Source organism: Pungitius pungitius, chromosome 11 (assembly GCF_949316345.1).
Source record: "Pungitius pungitius chromosome 11, fPunPun2.1, whole genome shotgun sequence".
Lineage (NCBI taxonomy): Eukaryota > Metazoa > Chordata > Actinopteri > Perciformes > Gasterosteidae > Pungitius > Pungitius pungitius.
This window is the reverse complement of record NC_084910.1, coordinates 15,282,935-15,302,014: the sequence shown is the minus strand read 5'-3', so window position 1 is coordinate 15,302,014 and position 19,080 is coordinate 15,282,935. Positions and strand designations below refer to the sequence as shown.

Genomic DNA, 19,080 nt, shown 5'->3' with positions numbered 1-19,080 from the left:
AAGAGAGGGAGAAAGGAAAGGACTTTAGAGAGAGGGCGAGTGAAAGAGTGTATAAAGATAGCATGAGAAGGTGAAGACATTAATGAGGATGAGTTGACTTGCATGTTTGTGCATGCATATGTAGTCATGCATTTGTGTGGAATGTATGCATTGTCTGTATTTATGCATGAGTGTGTGTGTGTGTGTGTGTGTGGTCTGCCGAATGCGCATGCGTATCTACTGTGTGTGTCTGTGATGGAAATAGACAAAATGAAGGAGAAACAGGTTGTTTCCTCCTGGAGCGTTCTGGTTTTTCTCAGTCACCACGGCAACCGCCTCCTCTCGCCATCCTGCATACCCCCATCCAACCCTCCATGCCTCCCAAGCCTTTGACTCTTCCTGTACCCCTCTTCATGTGCGGAATTCCCTCCACCCCTCATAGTTCAAACCCTGTTGTTGTGTTTTTGTTATCATCAAGAAACTGGACTTTCAGCATGACGTGCCATAATCTAACAATATCCAGAAGGCGGTGCATGTTATGATCATCACAACTCACGGTTACCCCTCCTTCTCAAGTATGTTAGTGATTATTATTGGCATACCTGGAAAGAAAGGTGGTGTGATGTCATTTTAAAAGTTTGACATGAGATGTGTCAGATAGAAACTAGAGCAGGGGGAGTCACTCCCCCAATAAATCTATCAATATCAATATTTCTATAAATGTCTAAATTGTCTTTGTTTTACTCCTAATTATAATATGTTTTCTACATATATTTTCGTGGTAAATTGTATGATGCAGAAGCTTGAACGCAGATTCAATGGCATCATTTCCTACTATTAAAATAAAGCAGACAGACATGAGGGATGCCATGTCACTATAAAGCACCACAAACACTGTAAGCACTGAATATTATATTGTGACGTGAGACTGTGTGTGCCGGGAAGACACTGGCCAGGGTTCGCTGAGCCCGCGTGGTAAGCCCCCCCCCCCCACACACACACACACACCCTCCTCACTCATCCGCGCGCACCCCTGTCCCGCCCCCGCCTCGCCATCGCCTAGCGGTGTTCAGCACGGACAGCAAGCGCCGCACGACCGAGCGCAGAGCGCACCTGGGCCCCGCAGAGGTATTCCTGTTGGCTCCCTCCTGGGTTCTTTTTTTTTTCGGGGCAAAGAATAGCGGACAGACGCAGAGCCCCGACGTCAGCATGCCAGGTAGACAGTGAAGGGGGGGGGGGGGCTTTGGGTCGTGAGGAGGAGGGGGAGTAGCACTGCGGGTGTGCTTCGGGTGGCGCGTCTCCATCGCGTTGAACACGGTTCGGGGATCGGAGCGCGCTCGGACGCACGGAGGATGATGGACGGCTGGCCGCCGCTGCTGCTGCTCGCTGTCCTCGCCATTGCGGGAGGTGAGTGACGTCGATGTGCTTCTTATTCGCGGCCACCTTAAATGAATGAGGGCCAAAGCCACCGCGGGCTCGTGCACGTTCACGGGGGATCAGGTTTCTTTCAAAGTAGCGAGTGTGAAAACATCTCACCGTCCCAGATGCTGAGGAGAGGCACACGCCGAGAATATGATTATTTCATTGTCACATTTTTCTCACAATAGCAGCCCGCGCGACGGAATGATGTTACAGGATGAATGTTGCAGATATTTTTACAGACAGAATGTAGTGCATCCGTTTTGCTCGTTTAAAGGCCTTACTTTTCTTATTATTCTTATTACTGTGTCACAATAATATTGTTGTATGACTGGTTAGTGAGCCGCCTGCTTGTTGTTGTGGTAAATACCACTTTGGCAATATAGCAAATTTCGAGGAGGTTTTAAAGAATTTAAATTCTGTGGTTTTTCTTCAGTTTTCTCTTTCTCCTGAAAAATACCAGATACAGGAGAGAGGAAGAGGGGGGGAAAGAGAGAAAGAGAGCGGGGGCGAGGGGAGGAAATTAAGTTATCATCCACATACCCCCCTCTTCTGCCTCTCATTAACACCGAGGTCTTGCATTGAGTGGGCAGGTTAATGAGAGACACGTTGAGTTAAAGCAACTTCTACATCCTGTCTTCAGAGGACAAACGATGTGTCATCCAGCAGGAAACGCCTTCTGCCTTCTGCCTGTGCTCATACATTTTCTTTTTTTGTCTCCATTCATCACACGCTCTGAGTGGACGAGTCTTATTTAAGACACCGCCGATGCAGTGCATTTAGAGCAAAGGAGGTATGTGTTAAGTGTAAAGCCATTAGGGCGTATTTTACTTCCGTTTGGCTCGAATTCATTGTTAATTTCCACTCAGCCAAGCTTTGCCGGAAGCGTAAAACAGCTGGTTGAGTTACAGCCGCTGTAATGTTTTCAGCCAATCCACAGTAGTGAAAGGGCCGAAACCGGCACAGTGCCACCAAGCAAAAGGACTTAGTCACCTGCAGTGTAGCAGCACACATAATAGCGACACAGACCCACACACACACACACACACACACACACACACACAAATGCATACCTCCGTCCGATCACACATGCCTGGCCTGCCTTGCATGGAATAACTGATCATCATCATCACCCATGGCGACACGGTGCTCTCTGGCACACGCACACTAGCACTCTTTTTGTCAAACACACATACACTCACATTCACACTCACTCACACACCTAAAGACAGGGTTATGCAATGCTGTTCAGCACAAGTTAAAAGCAGATCAAATAGGATACTCACAACAGCAATGGAGTAATATTGGGTGTCTTTGTGTTGCAATACAAATATAAAAAAAATGGAATATTGCAACATTGAAGAATTGAAGCTACAAATGTATAGAGGTCACCGAAGGATTGTGAAAAGCATGTGTCTTGTTCACGATGCTCCTTCAAAGGTTCTGCATAATATTTGGTGTTCATCATTCCCTGACTTCAAATAGTTTATAGCTTATTTTCAATAAGAGGTTTATGTACTAAAAAATGGCACCAACATGAAATATCACTTAAAGTACTAATGATTATCCACACACAAACACGCATGTGAAGAATGAGCACATGGTGGCACACCTGGGCATAAAGACGTTTGGGAGATTCCCGACAAGGAGACTAAAACACACGCCATTGTAAAACCCGACGAGACATGCGCACAAACCCGGACTAAAATACACACTCCTATTTTTGACATGCTGATGGGGTGAGAGAACTCCACACCTCCACATCTCCACACCACAATATTTTCTTACACAAGACTTTGCACACGAACGGAAGCCCTCGCGCTCAATGGCTGCCGAAGGGCGCTCAAGGACACCTCGGCACCTGCCTCGCGCGCTGCCGCAAGGAATGCGGCCGCCCTGTTGTGTGAGGAGGATGTGTCTTGTCGTTTGGCCATGCATAATAAACAGGTCCGTGGCGCTGGGTTGACCTGATGCAGGGGGGGAGGGAGGGGGGGGTTGGGGGGGGTGTACCGGATATGGAGCACAGTGTGCAACGGTCTCATCGCCAAAGGACGTAGTGTGCTTGGATTATTTTCGCAGCTCAACACTTTCATCAGCCGCCCGCTAACAAACAGACACGCGTCCCCTTTGCGTGTGTGACTGCGTGTGGGGGGCCGCGTTTGTTTATTCATGTGCCATGACCTCTGCCCTCTGCTGTTATGAATGCACTTATATCCACTAACCATCTCGTTGGCACAGCTGCGGTCTAGAAAGTTCTGCACAGTCAGTTGAACCTGTCATCACTTTTCTGCTGCACTGCTCCAGCCCACTGATGTCTGCATCACCTCAACCGGCACATTACAGCAGCCGTGCTACTCTCCTTCTCTCCTGCTATCTGTCACCTTTTTTTTTTTTTTTCTCCTTCATTCATTCTTTGTCTCTGTCTCTTTGGACTAACTCCAAACACTCGGCAGCAGCAGCAGGATCAGATCAGCGGATAGGATCTGCATCTGGGATAACAAATGCACAGAAGTCGCTCATCACAGGCCGGCATTTGACTGTGAGAATGAGTGTGTTTGTGTGTGTGTGAGAGACCGCATGCTCTCATGTGTGATTTGTGCAAGATTGAGTGTGTGAGTGTTTGTGCAGCACTCGCAGCAGCACACGGCATTGTGCAGCTCTGGAGATAAGAGAGGTCCAGCAAAGGAGTTGAATAGAAACCGAAGTAGAGAAGACGATAAGCAGATAAGAGACGTTTGGAAAGTTTTAATTTCCTGTTCATTTTCTTTTTGAGTAAATGTTGGCTAATATTTAGGTGTGGTTGTGTTGAGGTTGCTCTAATGCAGGTGTGTGTAGGTGAGTGTATTCAAGATAATGCAAAACTTCACCTTGGTGATAACATGAGTTAAAGATCCCATTCTAGACCTGATCTAAAAGTGCAATAAAAGCTAAAGAGGCTAATGCGTATCAACAGAAAGCAATTCTTGTGAAGAGCAAAGAAATACTGTACATATTTGTTATGATTGTGATCAGGACTTATCCAAGATAAGACGTATTCAAAAGGTGTAATAGATGCATGTATCGTGGATTTAATGGTATCCACATAACAGCTCAAATGAGGCTAACATGAGAGGCATTATGCAGTTCAAGTTATGTATTTTATTGTATTTTAATCCCTGAAATATGCAACACTAGGTCTTTCGTCAAACAGCTGATTTCCTCGGGCTGTAATACAATAAAAACCAAAGTGCATATGAAGACCTCACGGCTTCAGAGTAGAGCAGACTTCTTCAGCTATATATTCTGCACTCTAAACACTTCCCTCAATGTTAGACTACAGCTAATTTATATTCAAATCCAAGGTACCAATTTTTTAAACTGCGCTATAATAAACCAAAAAGGTTTGTATATTTAGCATCACTGTAAACAATGTTGACTTGAATTAGAAAAAGACCATTGTAGCTTATTTTTTAATGTGTTGAACTTGATGTCATGTATTTATCGCTATGATATCCTGTCTATTTATGTGCTTTCTATTTAATTGCTTCAAACACAGAATTAAATCAGATTTCATGCAAGCGAAATGGATTGATTTTATATTAGTATCAGAAACAGGGTAAGTATAAGCAGCGTGGTTCATAAGTACGGGACGGGAAAACCACAAACTTAATGGGCCATGCTTTTCTCAAATTAAAAAAGCTTCTTGCACTAGCAGTTAGTAGCCAGTGGGATGGCTTTGTTTTGGGAGAGCTGTGATATCGCTGTCGGATGGAGGATCAATATTTATATCTCACTTCTATGGGCACCGCGGTGCTTATTGGGTGTTGCTAGTACATCATCGCATCCCTCCATTATCGATGTTTCAGCACATAAAGGTCCCGCGCCGCTGCAGCTAAAAAGCCTCTTTGGCAGAACGCAGAGCAGAAAGCGACACTTACTTCCCCTCCAACCTTTTGTCATTTGAGCGAGCTGCATAAATAGAGATCATCGCTGTAATAGCCTTAGCAGGACCATTCAAACTAATTTGCCTTTTACAGTGCGTGTGCGCCCTCTAATAGCTTTGTAAAAATGCACACAACACTGTAGAATGAGTTCACTTACTGCCTACGGGGATTTTCCAACAATCCTGACAAAGACCCTCACACTTAGTTTGGTTGATGCTGGGATCAGAAGCTTTTTTAACGTACACGGGGAAGCAAACGAACAGCGAACATGGCTACCACCCCGCCTTGCCCCTGTGCTCTGTCACTGAGGTGTGTGTGTGTGTGCAGGTTGGTGTGTAACTTCCCTCACTGCAGGGTCTAACGGGGAGACCCGCTGAAATATTCATAGCGTCACATTAAGTTTGCAATATTTCAACTGGAAAACAACCATAATACAACCTGAGCGACGTTACAACCACTCAGCGTGGCCCCCAGCAGCGTGCCGTCGGAAAGGGAGGGATCCGTCTTTGTTAGTATTAGTTGGTAAGTGCTTAGGATGAACATATTTGCGCATTAATCAGGATGCAGCGCGTCGTGTTCTGGAGATAAGATCAAAACGAGGAGAGCTCCCGGTTTTGTTCTGTTCATTTGTCGCAGTGTCGTGAAATATCAGTCTAGACTTTCATCCTCAGTGTACGCATGCTAATATTGGAGTAGAAATAAGCCGAAAATACCAAGATTCGTAGAGGGATGTGTAGGCAAACATTGCACAATCCTTTTTTAGTCTGCACATTGATTAAGATATGCATGGGATGTAAATGCTTGGGATGTTTTATCTAGAAAGTGCAGTTAGGTATATACAGTATATAAATATGTGTATATATATGTATATATACGGAGAGAGCTATGTATACATATACTGTATATACACAACATACATACTCATTGTTCAACAGAACTATCAATGGAGGATCTCTCTCTCTTTATAGATATAAACATTTACATATATGTGTATGTATATGTATATATAAAGCAAACATGAAATGATTTCAGGCTTGTTGTAATGTGTTTTCATGTTTTTAAGATATCATCATAACGTCAGAGAAAGAAACACAATATTTTGCTTCCAAGAAACTGAATCATTTTGGCCTTGGACTTTGTTTTGGTCTTAGTCATCTCAAGGAATCTTCCAGCAAGCAGCTTTTCGTGATTACTCTTCGTGCCGCGACTCAGACATGATATCAAAGAAGATGGGGAGTCGGCTCTCGTCGGTTATAACGTCTGATGAAGACTTTTTGAAGGCATTTAAGTGCACGGATGCTTCAAAATGCTCAGAGTGTATCATTTGAATTAGCTCTCTCCGTCTCATCCGGCAGTGTTATTGCCCTGGGCTTCCGGGAATAATATGCATTGCTCGTATGATTCAGGCACAGACAGCGTTGTTTATTTCCCTCATGAATATGTGCACACACATGAAGTAAAAAAGAAGCAGACCGGCGCCTGTGCACAATAAACGAGCAGAGTGCTACACACACACACACACACACACACACACACGTGCTGACAGGATGTGTATCGATGATGGCGGATTAGCGGGAGCAGGGCCAGTAAATGGACAGTGGCTGTCAGCGGCGGGGTGATGGAGACAAACACGAAAGGAGGGGGGGGGGGAGCGAGGGAGACACTGGCCGGCTGTAATGATGGAGGGAGGGAGGGAGAAAGGAAGAAAATGAATGGGAGGAGATTAGAAACTGAGGTGGGAGCGAGGTTCACGGGGTCTGAGCCGAGTTCCCGTGGATCCAGAGGCTATCGTTCCTGCTCAGTGAACACAGCGGTGCTACGGGGCGAGAGGGAGGGGGGCCGAAGGTGGAGTAGGTTTGGGGGGAGGGTGGAAAGTCAGAGGAGCTGTGAAGCCTTTTCAGAGGGTGAAATGGTGAAAAAAGTAACAACTGTAGATTTTTTTGTGTGTTTAAAGATTTTGATATCTATTTTTAATGTATCTATTTTTACATTACTAATACAATAGACCACGTTTTTCTCATCTCAAATGAACCTGTTCTTCTTTTTGGTTGTATATTCCTTAATTAAAAATACTTTTTTTTGTCTTTTTTGTGTGTTGACTGAGCTCCAACTTAACCTTTGTTTTATTAATTGGTCATTTATTTATTTGATCTATTCCTTAATCAAGTCATGCTCATCATAGTTTCCTAAAGCCTAAGAACTCACCCAAGCCACAAATATATTCAGCTGAAAATGATATAAAACAGAAAACATTATAATTATTGATGAACTGACTCCACTTTACTTACTGTTATTTTAGTGCATTTGTTCTTAGTTTCGTGCAGATGCTGCACGTAAAAAGAGGGAAATTAATGATTCGTTTGAATCCTTGTATTTCATCATCATTTGGATTTAGATTGTCATCGTTTTTTGATTCACTGCTTTTACCTTCCTCAGCTCGAACCCAACTGTGTTTTTTTCCCCTCCTTTTAATCACATCAGCTTTTACATGTTTGGCATCAAGTTAACAGTCATCAGGCTGTGTTTATCTCCAGGGCGATTGCGAGAGTGAAAATATTCAGCACGGGCGAGAGCAGATGCCAGAGAGGCAGGAAGGAGGCGGCGCTTTATTTTCCTCCATCGTGTCTCTCGGTAGAACTCGGCCGACTCTCCCCTCCTGAGTGTGCCCTTGTGACAGCCCCCCCCCCACTCGACCCCTCACACAGATACGACCACGACCTCCTACAGATGGAGGGATGGCAGACAGACGGGAGGGATGGAAGGGGGGAGGGAGGGGGGGGGGCGGAGTGAAAATAACCCAAAGCTACAAAAGACTGGCAGCTGGGAAGAAGTGCAACACAGGGGAGGGGAATAAATGGAGATCGGTCAGACTGGTTTACTCATTCTCATGAAGTCAGATCGAGCCGCGCTGACGTGCTCCGGCCGCCACTGATGAGTAATGCGAGGCCCTTCAGAGCTTAGCCCGCTCTCTGCCAAACGGAGAAACCCAACAGCACCGCTGATCTACTGCTTCTGTACGATTAGGCTATCATCCGATAGAGGCCGATGGTGATGGTGGTGGTGATGATGATGGAGGTGGTGATGAGGATGGAGGTGGTGATGGTGATGGAGGTGGTGATGAGGATGGAGGTTGTGATGGTGATGGAGGTGGTGATGAGGATGGGGGTGGTGATGAGGATGGAGGTGGTGATGATGATGGTGATGGTGGTGGTGATGGAGGTGGTGATGAGGATGGGGGTGGTGATGAGGATGGAGGTGGTGATGAGGATGGAGGTGGTGATGATGATGGTGATGGTGGTGGTGATGGAGGTGGTGATGAGGATGGGGGTGGTGATGAGGATGGAGGTGGTGATGATGATGGAGGTGGTGATGAGGATGGAGGTGGTGATGGTGATGGAGGTGGTGATGGTGATGGAGGTGGTGATGGTGATGGAGGTTGTGATGAGGATGGAGGTGGTGATGATGATGGTGATGGTGGTGGTGATGATGATGGAGGTGGTGATGAGGATGGAGGTTGTGATGGTGATGGAGGTGGTGATGATGATGGAGGTTGTGATGAGGATGGGGGTGGTGATGGTGATGGAGGTTGTGATGAGGATGGAGGTGGTGATGGTGATGGAGGTTGTGATGAGGATGGAGGTGGTGATGAGGATGGAGGTGGTGATGGTGATGGAGGTTGTGATGAGGATGGAGGTGGTGATGAGGATGGAGGTGGTGATGGTGATGGAGGTTGTGATGAGGATGGAGGTGGTGATGAGGATGGAGGTGGTGATGGTGATGGAGGTTGTGATGAGGATGGAGGTGGTGATGAGGATGGAGGTGGTGATGAGGATGGAGGTGGTGATGATGATGGAGGTTGTGATGAGGATGGGGGTGGTGATGAGGATGGAGGTGGTGATGGTGATGGAGGTTGTGATGAGGATGGAGGTGGTGATGAGGATGGAGGTGGTGATGGTGATGGAGGTTGTGATGAGGATGGAGGTGGTGATGAGGATGGAGGTGGTGATGGTGATGGAGGTTGTGATGAGGATGGAGGTGGTGATGAGGATGGAGGTGGTGATGAGGATGGAGGTGGTGATGAGGATGGAGGTGGTGATGAGGATGGAGGTGGTGATGAGGATGGAGGTGGTGATGAGGATGGAGGTGGTGATGATGATGGAGGTTGTGATGAGGATGGAGGTGGTGATGAGGATGGAGGTGGTGATGGTGATGGAGGTTGTGATGAGGATGGAGGTGGTGATGAGGATGGAGGTGGTGATGGTGATGGAGGTTGTGATGAGGATGGAGGTGGTGATGAGGATGGAGGTGGTGATGGTGATGGAGGTTGTGATGAGGATGGAGGTGGTGATGAGGATGGAGGTGGTGATGAGGATGGAGGTTGTGATGAGGATGGAGGTGGTGATGAGGATGGAGGTGGTGATGAGGATGGAGGTGGTGATGATGATGGAGGTTGTGATGAGGATGGGGGTGGTGATGAGGATGGAGGTGGTGATGGCGGTGTGTTCTCGTTACAGGCGGCCTCGGGGCAGACACAGAGGAGCGCCTGGTGGAGCATCTCTTAAACCCCGCCCACTACAACAAGCTGATCCGCCCCGCGACCAATGGCTCCGAGCTGGTCACCGTGCAGCTGATGGTGTCGTTGGCTCAGCTCATCAGCGTGGTGAGTGAGGACAGTCCCACCCCCCCCCGGTGCTCATCCTAAAACAAAACACATTATCCACACGGAGAAGGAATATGTCAGGCGTAAAAAGTGGAGTAATGCTGCTCCATCCGGTTCCTTCTGATTCCTTGAGAATATATATATAACTTACATGAGATATAAATCTCTGATAGTCATTTAGCCCTCGGCTCAAGTCCCGATTAGTATTAAGATCATGTACTTTAGTAAAGGTAAAAGATACGGCAATTCAAAAATACTCTCTTTAGTAAAAGCCCTGCCTTTACATTAGCAGAGTTATAGAGTGTAAAAAAGCACATCAGTAACTCCTGTTACATTGTTATGGATTGTTATTATTATTGATGCAGTGACAAGTAAGCTGTATTTTAGTGTTATAAGTGAATTGTTGTTGCTAATTGCATTCATGTTATAGATTGTGTTGTGGCTTCATTTAATTTAATTCCATGTATAAGTAATTAAAACTGTCAAATGAGTGCATTGGTGTAAGAATTTACAACAATTTAACTTTCTGAAATATAATACAGTAAAATATAATGAGGCATACCATTTAAATATGTAAGGATTGTACTGAGAGTAAGTACAGCGTTTGACTTAATGTACTTTTCACCACTGCAAACACGCTGAGATGAAATTGATTACTGCAGGGTATCTTTGTGTAAGTTAATGGTCCAATTCAACGATTTTACACACAAAGATCAATTAACTCATCATGCTGAGTGCTACTCAATAAAAGTTTTATTAAGTCTCCTGTGATCATGGCTTTTAAAACATAATAAATTAACATCATCAGGGTTATTTCAGCGAGCCATTGAACACTACAATTTCTTTCTCGTTCTACAATGCTAATAAACTACCAAGGAATGCAGGACACTATCAAGCTGCATAATGTAAGCCGGACTCTGTGAATAGCTACTTCAAATCGGGTTATTTTGACTTGGCTGCATTCATCTTGTGCCACTTTAGAAAAATCTGTCACACTTTTAAAGCATCATAATTGTTGTTGTACCTTACATCACAGTTGATATAATTTACAATACATTTCTCTTATTTCTGCAGCATGAAAGAGAGCAAGTGATGACCACCAATGTCTGGCTAACACAGGTGAGACTTCCCTCTTGTCTCCTCGTACATTACTGGGAAATTAAAAGGACATTTAATTTTGGATTTTGGAGGTTACAGTGTTACACCAATGGACCACGGGGCATACGAGCTGATGGGGGACAGATGCACTCCTGTCTTCTGTGTGTCTCGCTGCTTATAGCCTGAGTCTGAACCTGCCTCTACTCATCAGGAGTAATATGTAATCATAATATAAATATAATATAATATAAATCACAGGTAAATGGTGATAGCCACAAATGCTGTGGCCCTGTTCCTCAACTAGAGAATTTGGCAGTTTGTGGATTTAGATGAATCACGACCTCACTCTGTGAGTAACGTGACTCTGACCGAGCTGTGAAGCTCTTCTACATGGCTGGCTCTTTGGATGCTTACAGCTGAGACCGTTAACGTGGTAGAACATGTATGTGTACACATGTACACACATCAGGTACACAAATGCAATATCACATGCATATTGTCAATACATGTGCTAAATTACACAAATGTACATTACATTCTAGATGTTAATTTAGATCCATATGAAACATTTCTCCAATGTTACTGCCATGCTGCATTTGTGACTGCCTTGTTTATTGGTGCATGTCTTATACTGTATTCACAAACACACTTTCACCTGACCAAGTCAAGATTCATGACATGTAAACGGCGCGTAGAATGACCATCACTGCTCCATGGATCCTTTGCAACTGCCAAGGAGAGCAGCCAAGGACAGCTGTCCTGAGACGAGACACGCTGTAATGACCACAATGCATCACCGTTACTGCAGATGACCTAACATGAGCATTACAGCTCCAACATTGGCGACACATGGAGGGGCCGCATAGAAGGGGATTCATGGGGTAATGTCGATGACCGACCCACAGCACACAGAACAGGACATGGATGTCTTTCAAAAGAAGGTTGCACAGAGGACGTGAGGATGTTTGCTGATACGAGGGGTGCATTGTTGCACAGGTGAAAAGCTTACTACAGTATTTTGAAATACTGGCCTTTTTACTTAAAAGAGATTTATTATAGGTTTAAAGAAAACAGAGGTATGCCTACATGTTGCTGGGTTACATAAGAAGGGACATATGATAATACTGTTAGTGTTGTCTCCCAATGATTAACCAGAAAAGAGACAAAGCTTAATTAGGGATCGACCATTAATAAAATGAGCAATGGACCTCCCATAGCCTGAACGTCTTTTAAAGTCAACAGTGAAAACAATTAAATCAGCCTCAAGTCGCAGAACAACCTGTCCTCTTAGCCTCTTTGTCCAAACCATAGCCGGTCCTCTCAGTGTCTCCGTCCCAGCATAACCAGTCCTCTCCCTCGTCCCACTGCCCTCTCAAAGACATTTTTTCGGTAGAACGGGCTCAAACACGTCACCTAAAGTAGAAATTCAAAGTGAGTCACTGCTGGAGGAGCCACTAGCATTTTAGCACTTAGCATGTCACCTGATTATAACGCTCCTAAACACTGAGGTCACTAAGCACGCTTGCCCTCGTACGTGACCCTCTATTTGACTTTGCTAGAAGAGGCACCGGCCCAAAAAAGATTGAGATTTGGTGATGTGTCGTGCTGACTAGCGACTGACAGGCAGAGCTTCTCCTCACTCTTCCACTCTGGTTGCAGCGTGATTGACACACGAGTGATTAAGCGCTTTGTTTTTATTGGCCCTCAGGAGTGGCAGGACTATCGGCTGACTTGGGTCCCCGAGGAGTTTGACGGGATGTTGAAGGTCAGGCTGCCCTCCAAACACATCTGGCTGCCTGACGTGGTGCTCTACAACAAGTGAGTCACTCTCTCACACTCTCTCTCTCTCTCTCTCTCTCTCTCTCTCACTCTCTCGCCTTTCGCTTCTGAAGACCCACAAGCCTCAGGGTCGCAAGCACGGGCAATAACCATGCACAACAAGAGCATGTACAAGTGTCACATTGAGATGTTAATGCTTTGAAGCTCACTCACTTACATTGTACAGTAAATCGCATCGGATAAGAAACTCAATTAAATACCAGAGGTTTCATTGTGCAAGGCGTGTTTGTTTCCGCCCCAGGCGACTGTGATATGCTCATATCACTCACGTTACATCGCTGTACAGTACCTTAAAGTCTCGTGAGGCCGGTCAAAGGAGGAGTTGTCTGCTTGTAGGATTGACCGGAAATTACACATCAAAATACTTCTTTTCAAGTTTTTTTAATAAATGTGACGTTTATCTCCATCGGCTTGTAGAAAAACGTGATAACTTTTTCAGAATTTTATTTGAAATTAGGCCTGGATTAACTATACCTGGGTGAACAGTAAAAGCACCTTGTCAGTTTCAAGTTTCCCCCAGGTACAGTGCACACAGTGACAAAAAAAACAATTTGTTTAAGTAATTTAATTATTCACTTTACTTAAAATGAGGTTGAAAGACTTTGGGTTATCTGACACTGCTGTCAATCCAGTTTTAAGTTTGTCTTCAATGCATTTAACATGAATGCATCACGTGTATGAAACAGAATCTTCTTTGTTATTCTTTCATTCCAGTTAGTTTGCATGTCCGCGTGACGGACGCAGCGCGCCAGTCTCAATGTAATGGAAACTGAGTGTCAGCCTACAGTATGTAAATCAGCTCCAGTGATCCGTCTGGCCTTCTCCTCTTTCCTTGCTTCTGTCCTTACTTCAGTAAAGATTAAAAGATCCCGGGCACTTTGGTTAAAATGATCCTCCTAATCCAGCAAACCCCAGGTCGACAACGCTGTATCCTCCCAGTCCGCTCCACTGCTCCGACTCCTGTCAGGCACCTCGAACAGGAGGACTAACGGAAGGAACTGTTTTATTTTGTCACTGAATTTGGAGGAAAGTCTGCGTTCTGAGTGTGCTCTTTGGCGGCTGAGTCAATTGTGTAATCAGTCCAAATCTATGAACGTTTCACAACATGAATAGGCATAATGAATTAGTTATCTTGTGAAATGCTTGAGTAAAAGGGAAATTCAATATAAACCTTTAATGTAGTCAGCTGAACAATGACCTATGTGTCTAATTTTAGCAGTTAAAACTCCACCCAGTCTGGCCTTGGAGCTGCGTGTTCTGTCTAGACGTAGATGTTCATCCTGTTCTTCGTGTTTGTAAGAGCAGGCCCGTGTGATCTTGCAGCTTCGAGACACCTCAAAGCCTCCAGAACTGTGTGTGTGTGTGTGTGTGTGTGTGTGTGTGTCCTAGAGCGCTTTGATGAACCCATACTGCAAAATGAGAAGCGGCACCTCCCAGTGTTCATAAGACTCTCATTATACCTTTTCACGAAATAGGTTTTTAATTAAATTGTCCCACAAAGGTTTCTGTTCACTGTCTGATGCTTCTTCTCTTGTGTCTGTCTCCACGCTGCCTCAGCGCCGACGGCGTGTACGAGGTGTCCTTCTACTCCAACGCGGTGGTTTCCTACGACGGCAGTATCTTCTGGTTGCCCCCGGCCATCTACAAGTCGGCCTGCAAGATCGAGGTCAAGCACTTCCCCTTCGACCAGCAGAACTGCACGCTGCGCTTCCGCTCCTGGACCTACGACCGCACCGAGATCGATCTGGTCCTCCGCGCCGACGTGGCCAGCATGGACGACTTCACGCCCAGCGGCGAGTGGGACATCATCGCCCTGCCGGGCCGACGGAACGAGAACCCGGCCGACCCCACCTACGTGGACATCACGTACGACTTCATCATTCGCAGGAAGCCACTTTTTTACACCATCAACCTCATCATCCCGTGCGTGCTCATCACCTCGCTGGCCATCCTGGTCTTCTACCTGCCCTCCGACTGCGGCGAGAAGATGACGCTGTGCATCTCCGTGCTGCTGGCCCTCACCGTGTTCCTGCTGCTCATCTCGAAGATCGTCCCCCCTACGTCGCTGGACGTCCCGCTCGTGGGGAAGTACCTGATGTTCACCATGGTCCTGGTCACTTTCTCCATCGTCACCAGCGTGTGCGTGCTCAACGTGCACCACCGCTCGCCGACCACGCACACCATGCCGCCGTGGGTCAAACTGGTGTTCCTCAACAAGCTTCCCGCCTTGCTCTTCATGCGCCAGCCCAGGAACAGCTGCGAGCGTCAGAGGCTGCGCCAGAGACGGCGGGCCCAGGAGCAGAAGGAGGGGGGGCGCGGCGGGGAGGCGGGGGCCCTGATGGTGGGCCTCGGGCTGGGCAATAGGGGCGGGACCTCCACGGGGGTGTTCGGCAAGGAGGACAGTGACCCGTGTACCTGCTACGTGAACCGGGCGTCCGTCAAGCAGTTCGGGGGGGATCTGGTCGGGGCAGGCGGGGGGTCCGTGGATAGTCTGAACAGGGTGAGGGAGAGCCGGGAAGGGGGGGCCTCTGGAAACACGCCACGGGGGAAGCAAGCGGCAGGAGGTCCCGCTTTGACTCAGGCCCTGCTGGCTCAAGCCTGTCCGGGCTTTGAGGAGGCCGTGGAAGGGGTTCGCTTCATCGCCAACCACATGAAGAGTGAGGATGATGATCAGAGCGTGAGTATCACACCACCTGACAGTTCATTAGGTATAGTCTAGGGGGAGGAAAGTAAGATGAAAAATATATTGACTGATAATCAATATTGAAGTGACCATTTGAAACTTGGTGGTTAACTTATTCATGCTGCCAGCACCAAGCGACTGAAAGACAGAATCAGCATCGAGTGGAGAACTGAGCAGTTAAAGAGACCGAGATTTCTTAAATATTGGACTTGCATAAATCAGGGGAGCCGCTGACCTGCTACGCGTTCACTAAATCAACTTTTTTATTGGGATAATGTCAATGTTTGTTTACAGCTTTTTGCTCTCCATCCAATGAATGTGAGCTTAAAAAACTGGAAATGATATTGGTCAAATACAAAAGGACAAAGGCCAGTAAGTCCTTTATTGCTCGAATTTTCGTGCCAAAACAAATGATACCTTCCAATATATCTGTGAAGAAAACAGATGTTTGTTGATGTAATTCTTGGCCTCCTCTCCGTATTAAAACAAACAGTTTATCTTGTCTCGGAGGTGAATGAAATCCTTGCGCAAATTGCCCCTCTATGTGCGAATAATACCAACCAAAAAAAAAAAAGCCCCGTGAGCTGCACAGATCTGTCCCTCAGTGCCAGCGGGTCCCCTCTAGCTGCGCCGTTTGAAACGCATCGGGGGACCACACCAGCGCTTCGGCAAACTGGTGACGTAATCATAGCTCTCTGAATATTCAACACAGACATGTAATTATAGCAGCGGCGTGACGTGTGCATAGAGAAGGAGCACAAAGAGAGGAGCCAAGACGGCGGCCGCCCGGTGTCCAGCCCTCGATCCTCGAATGATGGGGGCTGAACCGGGAATTGGCCAACCGCAAATAAAGTCATCATTGCAGGGGTTACAGTGTGAGCACGGCCCTCTGTTCCCCTGTCTCTCGTCTCTCGCTTTTTTACTCCCCCTCCTCCTCCCCTCGTGTCGGCTCTCATCAGAGCCGTGTGGCAGAACTGAGTCTCCGCTCACATTAACCCTTCACCTCTATTAACCCCAAAGCCAGGAGGGTAGTTATTGAGAGAATAAAGATGAGCGCTGGGATTCTAGACACCTTAATATGTCTCTTCAGCCTGTCCTAACCACCCCCCTCCCCTCTCCCCACCCCCCTTTTTGTCCCTAATCACAGGTGAGCGAGGACTGGAAGTACGTTGCCATGGTGATCGACCGCCTCTTCCTGTGGATCTTTGTGTTTGTGTGTGTTTTTGGGACACTGGGCATGTTCATGCAGCCGCTTTACCAGAATTACACAGTCAAGACCATCACCAGCTCGCCAGGCTGACCAATCCCTGGCCGAGAACACGCTGACCTGACAGCTCCCCCGACCAATCAGCACAGCAGGACAAGAACCAGAGGCGGGGGCTTGGGCGGGGGGGGGCAGGTCTGGGTTCTACTGTGTTGACGGAACTGGAAACCAGGACTGGAATCACCTCCATTACCTTTATAGTAACGTTTTTGCAACGAACAAACAGTTTTTCTTGGATGAAGTAACAAAGGAAAACCCCCATCATACTTTTACCTGCTTTTTGCCCAGATGTTTTATGGACTAACCTCCCCTTTCTGGTGGAAAGGTCTCTCCTTGCTCCCCCTCTTCAGCCAGTCAGGGAATGAGGATGCTCTGATTTACTCCTTGTTGGACCTCATGCCAGCCTCTCAACACTCTGCCCGACGATGACACAGGACGTGTTTCTACTATGACATTACTCGCCCTCGGGATTGACGGGTGTCACAGGGAGCTAATCAGAAAGCGAAGGGGAGGTTCATATCAAAATTCTTATACATGTGTTTGATTTTTTTCCGATATCCACTTTGTCAGTGAGCTGATTCTGTTTATTTGATCATAGCATAGCGGCTTACCACAGTATAGCATTAGGAATATATTATTGAGATTTCTCTATGTGTTAGCTCATTCAAGGGTCTGCTGCTGATAGAGAGGCTACGGTGTGTTGTATGATTGTATAGATTAAACAAGAATGTGATATAAACTGTACTACACAGCCTGGTAAATGCACACTAATACACAACGTGTACAAGCGAGAGATTGTGAAGGAAAATACATAGAGGGGACTTGAATTATTCAATCTGCTTTCGGTTGCTTATTTATTATTATTTGATGAAAGAGATAAAGTAATATATGCATGGGCTCACTAAAACAGAGGACAGCAGCAGGCCGCTGTGCCAGGGAGCACAGCTGCAGTCAGATGAGTTTGGCTCCAGAAACCGAGGAGGAATCCGAGCCAAGGAGGTGGACACCGACTCTCACATGAAGGACGGTGGAACACGATTTCCCTCAAATCGAGTGTCCGCTGAGGAGCTCAGATGTGACCGAACAGAGATCAGCATTAGAAAAAGTAAACGTGTAAATGAAATTGTAGTGACGGGAAGGAAGAGAAAAATGAAGCTGTTTTGTGTGTTAATCTGTAATTTCATATTTCTGTGTGTAACCCTCCCGAGCATACATGAATGCCTCTGTCTGCCCCACATCCAGATGTACTATCACATCCGTCCGTTACGGTGTTCAGATAACCTACTGTATGCGTCGCGCCTCCCCCCTCCTTCCTTATCTGCTCTTCCACAGACCAACACATTTCTGACATTTAGTCCAATTACCTACATTCTCTAAAGACCCCTTCATTACAACCGACCAGCTAATCTGTCTTTTCTGCCCCACGCTCGGCGGCCTCACCGACGACCAAGCCAGAAAACAAAAGGCCGTTTCAGGGATGCAGGGAGTGGAGGTGAAATCCGTTTTCCAATATGGAAGAGAGAAATGACACGAGGGGCCTATGCTGAAGCAGTCGCACATCGCAATAAGTTACAGATGAAAAAACAAAACACAGAAATGGTTTTTGGCTTAATGAAGATGTCGAATGCGGTAAAGAAATGGATAGTCTGACCACAGCAAGCACCATGCGGATGGTGAGGAGGAATGAAGCGGGATGGGCAGAGACCAGATGTTTGTGTTGTTACTCTGCCGCAAAGTCACGTTAACCTCTGAAGAAACGCTGTCTGCTCCTCAGTCACTGTCACTCGCTGTGATGCTGTCTGCAGCATCAGTTGTGTACCGGGGAGCTGTCCGTTTCTCTCTCTCTCTCTCTGTCTCTAGAGGATAGGATTACCCAAGGGGGGGGGGGGGGGGGGGGGGGATTCCCAGCAGATCCTAAGCAAGTGTGAAAAGCCTGTCAGAGACCTGTGAAAACTGTAGCGTGCACAGCTCCACGCGGACAGAGTGCTGCTGTGCGCGGTTTTCCTCTCCCTCGCCGACCTTTCCACTCCACTTCCTTTCTTTTCACTTCCTCTCTCATCATGCTGCGTCGTTTCTCGCCCTTCTCGTTCCCGACTCTCAAATCTGCTCCTGTGCACACCTAACCAGTCCAATAAAGGTTGTAGGTTTGAGATTAATCAAAGTATGCGTCTGTGTGGCATGTTTTTAATATCATAGTTACCATCACTTCAGAGGG

At 46.6% G+C, this 19,080-nt stretch overlaps 1 protein-coding gene across 1 annotated transcript; it reads left to right on the top strand.

Annotated features, from left to right (window-relative positions):
• Positions 1-1,017: 1,017 nt before the first annotated feature.
• On the top strand, positions 1,018-18,749 carry chrnb2 (cholinergic receptor, nicotinic, beta 2). Its single transcript, XM_037454715.2, has 6 exons — positions 1,018-1,386; positions 9,836-9,981; positions 11,056-11,100; positions 12,788-12,897; positions 14,476-15,595; positions 16,749-18,749. Exons 1-6 carry the CDS (start codon positions 1,332-1,334, stop codon positions 16,899-16,901), a joined length of 1,629 nt encoding a protein of 542 aa, XP_037310612.1. The 5' UTR covers positions 1,018-1,331; the 3' UTR covers positions 16,902-18,749.
• The last annotated feature ends 331 nt before the right edge of the window (positions 18,750-19,080 follow it).